Raw genomic sequence first — 14,890 nt, 5'->3', positions numbered from 1 at the left:
GCAGCGTTTGGAAAGTGAGGGTGCACAACTTGTTTCAAATAAGACGAGTGTATTAAAAATTCACAAAATTCAAGCACATATTTCGGAAATAATTTGCGTTGGTTAGCACAAAACAAGCCAATATTTGTTACTTTTGTACAAAACCTATCACCAAATAATGTAATTACATGTATTTTTGTAGTAAGCAACACTAGTATTATTAGTATTGGATTACTTTAGATATTACATTGGTATGCTTAGTAAATGGTTGGGTGTATACTCCCCTCTGGATCCGCGTATGGTCATTTTCTTATTGTTTCTGACTACCCTGTTCAAATCAGAAGCAGTATTTACTTTCTTTGTAGTTTATTTACGTGATTGGTACTCACAACCTTCAACGCAAAGATTTAAGGGTCAAAACTCAGATAATTTCTATTTCCGACAGCACCGTTTGATCTTTATCATATTCTATTTGATTATATGAACCGACCTGTATAGACAATAGAGGCCATTCGTCAATGCCTGCATGGCAGGGATGGAATACATAGGTTCTGTCGAAACCTTCAGCTGCATTCGTCACCACTCGCCCCTTTCCGTAACCTGCAAGAAGACTCGTCCCCCTATCGATGAATGTTATGTGCGAAAATACGACAAACCAATCAGAATACGCGTATAATTTGAAGTTCTTCGTCAAAGAATCGTTCAGAAATCATTTTGATTTTACATATGTCTTGCATCTAAAATATACCCAAGACAGTTAAATGTGTTCAATCATACTGTATAATTCCGCACGTACCAATGTGCTTTAAATTGCATCTGAAATATATATAATACATGGGGAAATAATATGTGAACTATTACGCAACGAGTTGACAATTGTTTTGGGAATGCCCGTTTGCGCTATAACGGAACCCGGTCGCAAAAATGGCCATGAGAGGGGCACGAGTCGCTATTCGGCTTGTACTGGAATAACACGAGTTGGTCACGAATGCTTCAGCTGTTTCCGTCGGTCATTCAGAGTAATCTCCCTTGGTGGTTGTCTCGTCTATGTTTGTGATTATTATGTTTTCACCATAAACATCAGTGGAATGGCAATAGAAGCACCGCAATAAACATTAAACAGGGCGAAGTAGTGTTAAATCGCTATCTAGTCTTATGATGCACCTCAATAAGCATCAGTCCTCGACCCTGGGACTTATGAAGCACCATGTTACTATTTTCCCCTATTTAATAATATCAATACTTCATACATTGATGTCACAATGTTTAAGATGTCTATAAACCCCATGTATTTTACATATCAATATGTGAATGAGTCAGTTGGGTTTCGCGCCGCTTTTAACAGTATTCCAGTTATATCACGGCATGTCAGCTTAATGTGGGAGGAAAACCCGAAGTGATGCAGGTCTCAGACGTTTACCACTTCGGTGAAACCCACGAGCACAGGTATGGTGCTGAGAAACAGCGAATCGCGGCGCCTTAGACGACTGGGCCACCCGAGCCCCCCACATATCAATATGTGATATCAAAGAATGAATTATCATAAAGTCAAGTTTTAGACATAACAAACTCGTTTATTGGTATCTATAAAGTGAACTCATTGTATCAATAAATATGTCATGATATAAAAAATGAGTTATGATATAACTTCGATAATTCATTTTGTGAAATATTGAATTCATGAAATAGGAAAATAATGATTAACAAGTCTCTTTTGAGAGACTCTTGACAAATAATAACTATTAATAGTGTCCTTCTGTGTCGCCATGTGGTCTAGTGGTTGAGCGTGTGCCCGGGTTCGATCCCCGGCCGTGTCATATCAAAAGACGTTTAAAGATGGTACTTGTTGTTACCCTGTCTGGCGCTCGGCATTAAGGAGCTAAAACAAGGGGTCAAACATCTAGAGCCTGGGTTACTTTCAGATTCTATACAAAATTAAACACTGACCGAAGTGATAGGACATCGGATTCTACCCAAATAACGCTGGATGTCCATTTCATTCACTCACTCTCCTCTGTCTACAGCGTTTAAAGTACTCCAATTAACCCAAAAACAGGCAGAACCCCGTGAGTCAATGTTGAGATACTATATTTCCACTATATTTGTATATAAGGGAGTGAACTGAACTGAACAACATTTGGGAGATCACGAACTTGTGAAATGATTTGACAATAATTCCTAAAAGGCTATGTATGGACAGAAATATAGACAGGGACCTTACATGTTATAAACTTAATAAGTAGTTATTACGGAAATATCGCACAGGGATGTCGGGTCAGAATAATCCCCTGGTTTTAATTTATAGAAAAAAATCTGCTAAAAACTTCTTTGTTTTATTATTGCTTAGGTTTGTTTTATATCTAAACTGTGATATTTACCTTACTGTTTTACTGTCCTTTGTCGACAGGTCTTTAATTGTAGAAACTACCTTGTTCTCATCGCGATATGGCTGCAATACTGCCGATGCGATGTAAAATTTTAACTCACTCACTCTCTCACTCAGAGTAATCCACAGGACCATATGCTTGTCCTAAGAGTAGACTACAGTAAATTGTGTGCCTGGCTGATAGCGGATCCTTGATCCGGACAGGGTAGATAACTGCCACAGTCTTCAATCTCGTAGTGGTCAGGTTGAGGTTCACCTATCTACTTACCTTCCTATAGTTGACGAACACGGTTAACTGTGACGTAAAGCACACTGTACCAATTTTGTAAAATTGGACCCAAACTTTAGACAAGATGAACCATTAGGATATCTTGCTATCCTTTTAATACTTAGGTCACGTGAAAAAGGTTGTACTTCGCTTTATGATAACGAAGAACATCGCACATTCAACATGTTTTAAAATGTTGCGATGCTGATACATATGTGACGCGATGTCTTGATCATGTCCCAAAACTGCTACAAAACTGTAACTCATCTGGTCCACTGACTTCAAACATGTTTGCAGTTATCCCTGTATGCATGATCCCTGCTTCACCCTGTCTATTGTTACATCACTTCCAATTGTTAATATACAGAACCACACACTCATGGACGTATGGCTGGCTTCAATTACCTTATCTCTTCTAATTACTACTTTGTGTGTAAAACGCCAACATCAATTTGTCTGTTGTTTATTGTGATGACCATTTATGCTACCATACAATGTATAACACATACGATCGCTAACGCACTTTGTACCTCCATACCAAATAATCATGTTAATCATCATTATAACTACAGCATAGTAAGAGGTTGACCATCAATGCTATATTGTCATTAGTAGTAATATGAAAACAATTGATACAAAATCGAAACTTTGGACATGTGGTTTAAACATATTTTTTTATATTTCAACTGAAAATTGGGATGGGTAAACAAGACAGCACTTATTTAAATACCTATCCCTACATAGAAAACCGGTAACGAAGATGGTCAAAGTGTTTACAAAAAATATTTACACAAAAATACCTTGGTAGTGAGTGATCAAGAATGATCAGCAGTGTCTGGTTATCAAATCTAAATCTAAACTTCAGTTTCCTTGAAGTGATTAAAAGGATCAATTGGTGGATCATAAGTGTATTTCATATTTAACCGGTTTTATCTGATAGGATAGAGCTGCATTAACACATGAAATGAAACGTACTAAACATTCTTTTGTTGGAAGTAGAATCCAAGAATTCAGGGAATCAAACATATGAGTAAAGAACTAGCCCCCTTGCTGCTAATGTTGAGTTGACGGAACTGATGCTTGGCGCTTGACCAGAGTGGAGCTATCAGAATCCTACCTTTTTTCTCCTCTGGTCTGAATGTCGCCAATGACGTTGTCGAAACAGGTGACCTAGGATTAGAGGTTGGATGTAATTTGGCTAGGGCAGAATCAAGAGCTAATTTCAGTTTAGATATTGGGGACTGACACGTCTGATGTGACTCCACGAATCGCTCATTGTCAGCCTTGAGATAAGCAGCATAAACGCCACACTTATGTAGTTCTGTTACCAGTTTATTTATATCTCTATCAAAGACACCTCCTGAGTTCTCGCGATGCCAGACCTTTGTCCCCTTCGGGATACAGTCGGGAAATTGACCCATCTCATCCTGAATCATCATCATCTATAATATTTAGTACCTTTTGTTCTAGACGGAGCATGTCAACCTTGTTATCAAGAAGTTCCTCCTCGAATTGGCCTAATCTGTGGATGACAGACACAATACTGTCATCGCTAGTACACAAACAGACTAGAAACCGGGAAAGGCATCTTAACTGAATAAAGATGCCCCTGGCTTTAATGGTGATGAGGCGTAAAGCAATGTTTACTCACTCACACATGTATTCTCAGGGAGACTATACAAAGAGGGAGTGGGCACTAAGAAGAAGTTCATATACAATATATAGTAGAACCGCTAATTAGTGTGTGCCTCACCTGTGGGTGGTCACGCTCCAAGGCGCTCATGGCCGATTCAGTGTGGGACAGTGATAAATGGAAAAATCTCCGTTCGCTGGTTCTCGCGTGACTCGGAATTACCCAACACAATCGAGATACCGCCGGGAACCAGCGAAAACAGAGGAAGTTTGATCCGGTAGAGTTACGTCGCTTTGCCGTTGTTTAATAAATGGGGGTTCACTCTTTCAAGTGAAAAAAACTGTGTGAGTTCTATTCAAACGCAGAGGAAAATATGCTATGATGTCCCGTGATTGGCAAACCAATCAAAGTCTAAAAATCCGCAAAATGTCTAGGGGCGATCCTAAAACAACCCTCACTTGAAGCAAACATATAGAATATGTGGAAAACAGATGTCATAAAGACCTGAACGTATTGCGGGCAATGTCATGCTCATCTTGTGGTACATCGAGGGACACTCTACAAATCATTTACCAGATCAAAAATTGACTATGGCTGTGAGGCCTTCCACTGAGCACTTCAAGCCTTCAGCAGCAGAAACTCAAACTCGAGACCAAACAAACAGAGAATCAATAATATTCTGTACCAATATATACAAAACTATCGGACCAAGGGCAACAGGTCTCACATAGATATTCACGGACATGAAAAAGCAGACACACCCTGGGGAAGCTGGCTCTCGACAAGCGGAGATACAGCCTATTCCCTTCAGTTATCTAGAGATAAAAAAGCAAAATCAAAGCCTCCATACCCGAAAGACGGCAAGCCCAGAGAGACGCAAGTAAGATCGGCAGATGGCTATACAAAATTCAACCCAAGATCCACCAAAAGCCGTACCCATATTCAAATGAAAGGAAAGTTGAAGTAGCCATCTCACGCCCAAGACTCGGTCACAAAAAAACACTATGACAAGGTATGTCCATCTTGCAATCAACCTGAATTGTTACTGGAATGTCAAGTATAGGCCCCAGCCTGGGCTCGGTTAAAACAAGAACTGCAATTAGATCCGCTATCTATCATATATCTTCTGAAGCCAAGAGATGCAAGAACGAAGGCCAAACTAACTCTATTTCTGAGAGATGAACAGTACCCGAACGTATATAAATAGAGCAGCCAAAGATAACAAATGAAATCATATCAATATCCGAAAATAGAAATTTTATTTAGACAAAAAGAGAAAAATATCCAAACTCACAATAAATATGTGTACCCTACTCACGCACATGGGCCCCAAAGAGTGGTAAAGCAGAAGGCGTCCTCTTTAACACTTAAAACCACATAGTATCGAGTAGCGATCTCAAAGACAACCTGTAACGGATTCAAGCTGGTGAAACGTTAGTGAAGTTTACAAGTGATGATGAATTTTTATTTTCATATCATTATAGTTTGTCAAATTGTAAAGAAAACAGACTGTGATATAAATCATATCATTTATATATTTAATGTGGGGAAAAGTGCATTTGGGGGAAATGTCCTGCACCCGGGTTAAAATATAGTTTGTTTTCAAAACCAAAACAAACTCTGAACGACCATATTATGAGTATAAACTTCATAAATAATCCAAAACTGGAACATAGGGAAGTGTAACAAATAGTGCCATATATATGAACGGTCACACAACTGTGAGGTGGCCGAAGTTGATGACAAATCACTTTTAAGATTATATATATATATATATAAACATAAATATGTAAGGGCACATCACATTCACATGCAGTCATATAATATTATCTTCATTCACAGCGTCGTACCGACGACATCATAAAAATAGAAAGAACTCATGCTTCTAACAAATACATTGAAGGATGTGTTATAATTCACAATAACTATATATACATTGTATCCCTATACATGTGTAATAATATGATAAATACAATTAATGATTACATTAATACACTAGAAATTACAAGCATACCCTGTAGGTGAAACTGGGGCGCGAACTGCGTTCACCAAACACAAACTGACAGGACTATGATTCCTGCATCTGAATACAAATACAAAGACAAATATACTTACTCAGTTAAAATGGGTCATTTTAGAATACATGACAAACCAATCAGAATGCGCGTATGATTTCAAGTTCTTCATCAAAAAATCCCCCAGAAATAATTACTGTTACATAAGGCTTAATATAGGAAAGAAGCCTGAGGTGGTGCAGATCTAATGGGGCCTTAATTACAAAGGATGGCGACCTTTGTGCCTCCCGTGTGCGACCATAAAATTTGCCAGGTTGTCGTTGGAGGCTCAAAGGAGGCAGAATGGTTGCCTAGGTCGTTCCAAGGTGGTACACAGGAGGTTCAGACATCGCCATGGACGCCGTCAATTTTTGAACATGTTCAAAACAGTTGCACAAAGGTCGCCGAGGAGGTTGGTTGTTCAAAGGTGGCTCAAAGGAGGCAGCAGGGAGGCACAAGCATTGCCGCTGATGCAGAATGAAGGCACAGTGATCGCCCAATGGTCGCCAGGTAACAGATGCGTTCTGCTGAAATATTTTCCCGTCAATCATGGGCGACGCTTCTGCCTCCCTTGTGCTTCCTTTGGGCGACCAACATCGTGCATTGAACGATGACCTTGGCGACCGCCGTGCCTCCATTCGGCGACCACGGCAACCCTTGAGACACCATGGCAATGCTTCTGCCTCTTTACTGCTTCCTTTGAGCTACCTGTAGTGCCTCCTCAGCCTGCCTATAAATAGAGGGCGTGTACCTGAAGTGTTTCATTTTGGTTGCAGACTCGAGCACTTACTGGTGAACATCTGCTGGGCAGGTACATAGAAACATGATTTTCTGGGTTTAGGCGACATTGAACGTCCTAGCCAGTTTTTGATCACTCAAAGGTGGCACAAAGGTCGCAGCCTTGTGTAGAGGGGCCTTAAGACGTGCGCCTTATGAGACATCGGCTCAACTGCAATGTAAAGTTCATATCGTAATGCACGGCAGGGCTGACAATGTCTTGGTTAAGGATCGCAGTCGCTAACTGTTAATGGTATGGAAATCTTCATCAATCAGTTCAACTAGACTGTTAGAGCCACAATCCCATAAAAGTTGAAGAAACTGTTTGAACCAGTTTTCCTTACGTCGAGGCAGTACAACTGATATAAGCCATTTAGCAGCGGAGATTCGGCCGTTGTTGTCAGCCAGTCTGTGCAGCAGTTGTCCATCTTCGTCGTCTTAAAATAAAAGTTAAAAAAATATTGTCTTGTTTTAATGCAGCAGTAAACCCTATCTCATCTTCATGAAGGCGGTCTATACATAATCAAAATAAACAAACAAGTGGTTGATATCACGAGCAACGTCCCACGCCGTCAGGGTACCATAAGCATGCCACACACCCAGTCTCGCTAGCGCATGACTACCAATTACTATTTAAGTTCACTCTGCCGACAAGATTGATTGGTTGGTTGTTTTACGCCGCACTCAGCAATATTCCAGCTATATGACGGCGGTCTGTAAATAATCGAGTCTGGACCAGACAATCCAGTGATTGACATCATGAGCATCGATCCACGCAATTGGGATCGATGACATGCTTCAAATCAAGTCAGCGAGCCTGACCACCCGATCCCGTTAGTCGCCTCTTACGACAAGCAGAGTCGACTTTTACAGCAAGCATGGGTTGCAGAAGATTTATTCTACCCCGGATCTTCACGGGTCCTGCCGACAAGAACTAGGAGATAAACCTACTGTGTTTTGAAATTTGATGTAGTCCCACAGTAGAGTAGATACCTCAAATTTTAATAAATAGGTATTTCAAAACACAGTAGGTTTATCTCCATTCTACCATGACGGCAACAACGCTTTGAAAACGGCGCTCTCTTGCAACGCGTTACAACACAGGCACACAAGTCCGCAATCTTAGAATATTCCGAAAAGTGGTCACAGGTAGTTATATATGTAACAATTATTACTAAAGTTCAAAATTAAAAACACCATAGTCGTGAGTAGTTCATAATAAGTGTTTAAAACACATAGTTTCTCAAAAGAAGTTGACTTTGATGTAGTCCCACTGCAGAACATGTACAGATACCTCTTTATCATAATATTGAACCGAGCGCTTTAGCGCGAGGTTCCGAATTATAATAAAGAGGTATCTGTTCTACAGTGGGACTACATCAAATTTCAAAACACAGTAAGTTTATCTCCTAAATTAATTGAGGACATCTATATTCTGCTCCTGATACCCCACAAAGTATTAAAATAACAATAATAATGCATTAAACATACTGATTGAGTGAAACAATACGGCGCGAAACTGTACTGTACTGGTAACATCAATACAATTCAGTTGAAATAAGTTCGAGATGCATATCAATGTTTGCCAAAATTCAGTGATTTAAGTGTGACAATTTCTTGGATAAACAATCCCAGACTGCTACATCTTTGACACAAACACATGTTGCTCGCATGTACCATCAACCTACCTCGTTTGCAATATCATAAACACACAATATCTCAACGTTTCCACAGGTTCCCCCTGTTTTCACTAATGTTATCATTTTATCCACATCACATGGGCTAGGTTTAACGTCGCGTCCAAGATTATTGCACTTAAATAGTGACGTGCATGCACGCGCATGTTTGTGTCTACGAAATATCGCAAAGGAATGTACCGCTTACCCGAATCACGAACTATCAATGTAGTATTACATATGATTAAAGAACTCCATTCTCAATACTTGGCATACCTCACACATTTGCAATGCGAATTGCGGCGCCTTACACTATTGGGCAACTGCTGACCGCTACAAAATAGGTATTACACTTCAATCGACCTAATGTATTTCAACACCCACCCATCCAGTCGTCCTCCACAAGCCTCGGATACAGGACACTGACGTCGATCGTCTCACTGATGTCTCTACAGAAGAACCGAATCAGTCTGCACTGCTCCCTGTGTGTGTTGGGATCAAGGGTGTCGTCCCCACGCAGTAGTTTAGACACATAGACATAACCTTGGGTGAAAGACATATAATATACAAGCAGAGCATTCACATGAACATTGAAACTTCACACTGACCAACACGAAGAAGTGATTTATCTGTATGAGCTTATGAAGCTAAGCATGCTGTAGTATTACCTATTCGTTATAGTGAAGATGGCTTAATTTATATTAAACATGCAGTCTTATTTGTGATCAGCTGCGTCGTGTGTTCCAGTCCTGAAGTGTCCCCGATTATGATCCTTCTGCACCGTGCCCGTCTTTGTCCTACATAGTTAGTACGCCGTGATATAAATGACAGTTAAAAGTGGCATTAAATCCGTCTCACTCACTTACTCTACAGATACCCACTGAGGGGCTGACAATTTGATATATTCTGGGGAGGGCCTGGGATTTTATCGAAAAAGAAAAACGTCCCCCACATTTGTTGAAAAAATAATTATGCTTCATATTGCAGAAACAAAAATTGTCTGCCACAAAAATTGCGATGATAAGAAATACATATTTTGGCTCATAGTTTTAAATTAATAAATATCTGGTTTTGCAGCTGTAGCTGAATAAATATCTGGTCTAAATACAAAATCCCAGCCCCCCCCCCCCCCCCGAATATCAAATGGTCGGTGCATCTATTTGAGCCTGAGTCGTTGAAACTTAAGCATATGATGAAGGATATTTATGAAAGGTTTAAGATAATACGCGGATGGTAATTATGTATTCACAATTACAATAATCAAGTTTATGATTTCGTGTTATATTTGTTGGGGTCAGTCAATTTACAAGTCCAAGTGTCATCCACAAATGCGATTCTTTTATTTAACATTTTCTAATCAGTTTTACCCTGTCAACCATTTCTGTTGAAATAGAACGACTAGATGGCTAGAACACATCATGTACCACAAGCTCATTGGTAGTAAAAAGTATCATCTGTTGGAACCTACCATCGAGCTCCAGTATCTGTGCAAACAGGTTATAGTCTCTTGGTTCCCCGTTTGTATTCAAATAGTCAAGGAATGCCTTTGTTGCTTGGGACTGTTGGTGAAAGTTTTCCAAAGCCATGATGTTATTAACTGTTTCTTGGTGCTCTGAAGGTAAAATGAGTGAGTGAGTGAGTGAGTGAGTAATGTCTGACAACGCAGTCAGCAATGTTCCTGCTACATACACATAGATACTCGAGACAGAGCAGGCAGACCAGCGATTGACAGCATCAGTTATCCATGCCGTTCAGATCCAAGCAAACGATCAGGTCACTCATCGTAACCCACCAAATCCTTATTCCCGTCTTTTCGTTTAATTATCAGTAATTAACCATTCTGTTCCGGAATTGCCACATGGTTGGTGCCAATCAAGCCACCAAACCAGGATGTGTGTGCAGAGATCATTATACAATTATTGCCACATTTAGAACAATGATTCTCTGTTACCGTTAAAATGAGTTTGTTACCTAAAATAAGCCTTCATACTCCATCTATGACATTGTACATGTTTTTCTTGATCCTAATTTTGTTAGCGTACTATGTGTTTCATAATACTGTCCATGAATACTGAAACCCCTCACCATATGACCGGTGAAGTAAGTATTTTATTATCCCATTGTGTTACCTTATGAACCATATGAACCAAAAAGTCTGAAAGAACACATTGCAATAATGATTTTTTTTGTTGCAGACAATATCTTTAATGTCAATATATGAAAGATAATTATTTTTTTCAAGGGAAATATGAAATCTCGAGTTAACAACCCAAATGAATAATATCAAAGTATCATTTACCGTAAATTGTCTTTTGAAAAACAAATCATTGTCTCTTCAATAGCCTCGCACTGCAGTGATTTGACTGCAGGAACACAGGGCAGCTGGTGGTGATTTCGTGGCTGTGAGGGTTCAACGCCGCTTTGACAGTAGCTTGATGTGGGAGGAAAGTCCGAAGTGATGCAATATTCCAGCTATATGACGACGGTCAGTAAATAATCGAGTCTGGACCAGACAATCCAGTGATTGACATCATGAGCATCGATCCACGCAATTGGGATACGATGACATGCATCAACCAAGTCAGCAAGCCTGACCACCCGACAAGCCTGTGTTGCTAAAGACCAAAACTAACCCGGAGCTTCACGGGTCACTACTTTGATGAAACCCATGAATAGATAAGGTGCTGACAAATCTAGAACCATATATAACCAGAGGGAACAGACTTTCCAACCACTAGGTGCATTTTCGGCACAATGTAGGTCTGCGTCGAGATTACTTGTGAACATTAAATAGACACTTAATGGAAAACCTCGGGCTTCTGCGAATGATAATGCCCTGAAAAATAGCGTTACCCTTATAATAACGTATTATCTAAATCTGAATACAAAATATGCATACTGTTAAATCCGTCGCATTAACAAATCATTCAGTAGGTTCTTTAAGATATTTATTCAGGAATGGTAATATATATGAACGTGACATTCACCATGCCTGATCAGCGTGCAGTGTGAACGGCGCACGTGAAGAAAAGGGAGTTACCTCCCCTAGACCACTACACGTGCCCACAGAAAAGACGCCACATAAATTTTAACTTAACGTCCCACATACCTTCGGGCACGCACATGCGTCCAATGATTGACCCACAACGCACGTGTTTTATTATGAGGGCTCTGTAATCATGTTGAACTCTGTCCTCAATAGATTTAGCGTTGGCACTAGGACATTGCAACCCTCCGCTGGCAGTCGCCATGTTCCGCCACTTGTGTGACAAAGTCTGAAATTAATACCTGGTAGAACTATATGTTGTTTGTACCGTTAAAAATACCGCTTTGAAAAATATACGTACTCAATTATAGTTCAAATAGTTAACATACAAATTCATAGCAGGGCCACACACAGATGTGTGTACCGTACGCGGTATCTATTTCAAATATTATCACCAGTCCAACTTGATGTTTTTTCACAGTACCTTTGGTTGCAGAAGAACAACACACCTGATCTGGTGTAGTCTTTTTAACCCCGTCGAACTGAGGAATATGATCACGAATTCACAGAATATCGCTCGGGTGACGTCAAGCTAATCTTAGTCTCGGGGAAAAACCTAGTTTCTGCATTTGGATGCGTTTGAGCGATACCGTACCAAATAACATGTTCCCGAAACAAGGGAGCTAACTGACTGTAAAAAGTCCAGTTTCCAGGTGGAAGCTGGACTTTTACCGTCAGTTAACTCCCTTGCCTCGGGAGATGAAACCTAATGGTTAGCATAAACCAACGCACGAAATTATCCAGCGAAATGTAGCTGTAGAAAATACAGATACAAGACAGAAGGATACAATGCCAACTAGAATGAGATCCATGAGTACACTGTGGTCTGTTCGATTTCCCACACGGGTACAATATGTTATGGCCGGTGCCCCCCGCCGTGGTATTTCTAGGCTATTGTTCACTCATTTCAGCGTAGTTAATAGTTGGTGTACATCATTTAACTCATCAGCATTTAGTGCATCTGAAGAGTGTGAAACGGTCTCGAAAATATGTTAATGTTCTAAACATCCTATAACCTATGACAAGGATTCTGAAGATGTCCTATGTCGTGTGTAACTGCATTTAGGTATAGCATTCATATTTAGTTAATTTATAAATAGTTAAAAAAAATAGTTTCGTGGTTTTTTTCGGAATCTTTATGCATAAATATAATACCTACTCGTGTCACGCGATTCCTATATTTTTTCCAAGGGAAAATTGCTTTAAATTTCGCATAAAACTGTTTTGTGGTATGCCAAGATATAGCACAACATATAACGACGACATGCACAAATATTGCACAATCCGTATGGCTTGTATCACAAGCTGAGGTGAGGTGAGATGGGGTTTAACGTCGCGTCCAAGATTATTGCACTTACATAGCGACGTGCATGCACGTGTATGTGTGTGTGTGGCTGCTTGTACTAGTCCGGACTGATGCCGATTTATAGTGCTAGCACACTGAGATACCATGCCGCAGTTTAACATGAATACCCCACTCAGACACAGTATACTGACTCCGAGCTGACCAGTCCTTGTTTTAGCCCCTTAATACCATCTTTTAACGTCTTTTGGTATGACGCGGCCAGGGATAGAACCCTGGACCTTCCGCTCTCCGGGCGGACGCTCTACCTCTAGACCACGGAGGCGGTTTTGTATCACAAGGAATACTATATGTAGTGTATATGACAATTACATACGTACTTGGAAAGTATTCTACTACGCCTACCTGTACATTAAGTAATCATGTTTCATTCTGTTGAAAAAAAGGAAACTGCTTGCCACAAAAATTACATTTCTGTAAGGTGTTATTCTCTTTAAAAAAACAGGCCCATGCCTTGAAGTTAAAAAGGATCTGGTTTTGTAGCTGTAGCTAAAAATATACCTGAGCTCGATACAAAGTCCCAGGCCATCCCGACATTATCAAATGGTCGGTCCCGACATGCCGGTGTTCTAGTAACATATCATCTACAGTATCTAGCGTCTAAGTTGAACTGTGTCTCATTGCATGATACTTGGCAACGCTCAACTCGCTGTACACTGATGTCAACAATAGGTGTGAACAGTGTTTGAAATAAGCTCCTGCCCGTAAGCCCGTTGGTCCTTATATTATGGCCTGCTGTAAATTTACATGTCGATTTATTTATCACAATAAGCTGTAATTTATTAAATAAGGGCCTGAAGAGTTTAGTGTGCAGCTTCTAATGTTTGTGGGTCCTAATCGCAGTCCTGGATTTTTTTTATTGATTTGAAACACAAGGTGTTAAGCACGTCAGCATTCATCTAGAATCACTTCGTAGTGTGACGGGGGCACGGGTGGCCCAGTCGTCTAAGGCGCCGCGATTCGCTGTGCAGAGTTGCGTCCCTTGGGCACGCCAGAAACCTATGATTGTGGGTTCGAATCCCGGTTCGCCCCGATTATGTTTCTAGGTTTGTCAGCACCATACCCGTGCTTGTGGGTTTCACCGAAGTGGTAAACGTCTGAGACCTGCATCACTTCGGGCTTTCCTCCCACATTAAGCTGACACGCCGTGATATAACTGGAATATTGTTAAAAGCGGCGTTAAACCCAACTCACTCACTCACTCACTCACTCACTCGTAGTGTGAGTGTAGGCTGTGAAGTGTTTCAGGTAGCTTATCCGTTTCAAATAAAGTGGACTGAAAAAATAATACGCGAAAAATTTCAAATTTCATTAACACCTACGTGTAGTTATAGATATGAATGATTTAACAGAGTAATACATTGATCGATGGGTCAGACGAGTTAGCGGAAACACATGTATGTTTTGTCCGTATCGCGCATATGACATTTACACTTATGACCATGTGAAGAGGGATAGGAGATTGGAGTTTTGTGAGACACAGGATATTTGTATTAATGTTACTGTTTCATTTGTTTCCACACATACATTTCTACAGTATGTTCATGAAGTATGAACCCACAATACTGGACATCTGACCCGTGAAGGTCCGAGGTAGAATAGGTCTTCAGAAAACATTTTTGTCGCAAGAGGCGTCACTAATTGTCGTAAGAGGCGACTAACGGGATCGGGTGGTAAGGCTCGCTGACTTGGTTAATGCATGTCATCT

General features: G+C 40.3%; 1 protein-coding gene across 3 annotated transcripts; it reads right to left on the bottom strand.

Moving 5' to 3' along the window:
- Positions 1-6,735: 6,735 nt before the first annotated feature.
- Positions 6,736-12,368, bottom strand: LOC125380058. Of its 3 annotated transcripts, none has more exons than XM_048396200.1 (5): positions 12,244-12,368; positions 11,883-12,048; positions 10,242-10,385; positions 9,158-9,316; positions 6,736-7,534 (listed from the first exon to the last, which is right to left on the bottom strand). In XM_048396200.1, the coding sequence occupies exons 2-5, from the start codon at positions 12,022-12,024 to the stop codon at positions 7,338-7,340; spliced, it is 642 nt and encodes a 213-aa protein (XP_048252157.1). In that variant the 5' UTR covers positions 12,025-12,048; positions 12,244-12,368; the 3' UTR covers positions 6,736-7,337. The 3 variants fall into 3 exon arrangements, with proteins under 3 accessions (XP_048252157.1, XP_048252156.1, XP_048252158.1); XM_048396199.1 differs by having other exon boundaries at positions 11,883-12,061; positions 12,244-12,341; XM_048396201.1 differs by lacking the exon at positions 10,242-10,385 and having other exon boundaries at positions 11,883-12,061; positions 12,244-12,349.
- Positions 12,369-14,890: the final 2,522 nt, after the last annotated feature.

The sequence above is a fragment of the Haliotis rufescens genome, unplaced genomic scaffold, assembly GCF_023055435.1.
Source record: "Haliotis rufescens isolate VD_foot unplaced genomic scaffold, xgHalRufe1.0.p SCAF_15, whole genome shotgun sequence".
Lineage (NCBI taxonomy): Eukaryota > Metazoa > Mollusca > Gastropoda > Lepetellida > Haliotidae > Haliotis > Haliotis rufescens.
This window is presented reverse-complemented; position numbering and strand designations above follow the sequence as displayed.

Coding starts and splice junctions, on each gene's coding strand:
- LOC125380058 (XM_048396200.1), bottom strand. CDS start 12,024: ATGGCGACTGCCAGCGGAGGGTTGCAATGTCCTAGTGCCAACGCTAAA. Junction 9,317..10,241: donor ACAGATACTGGAGCTCGATG/GTAGGTTCCAAC, acceptor CTTTCACCCAAG/GTTATGTCTATGTGTCTAAA. Junction 7,535..9,157: donor TGTGGAGGACGACTGGATGG/GTGGGTGTTGAA, acceptor TTTTATTTTAAG/ACGACGAAGATGGACAACTG.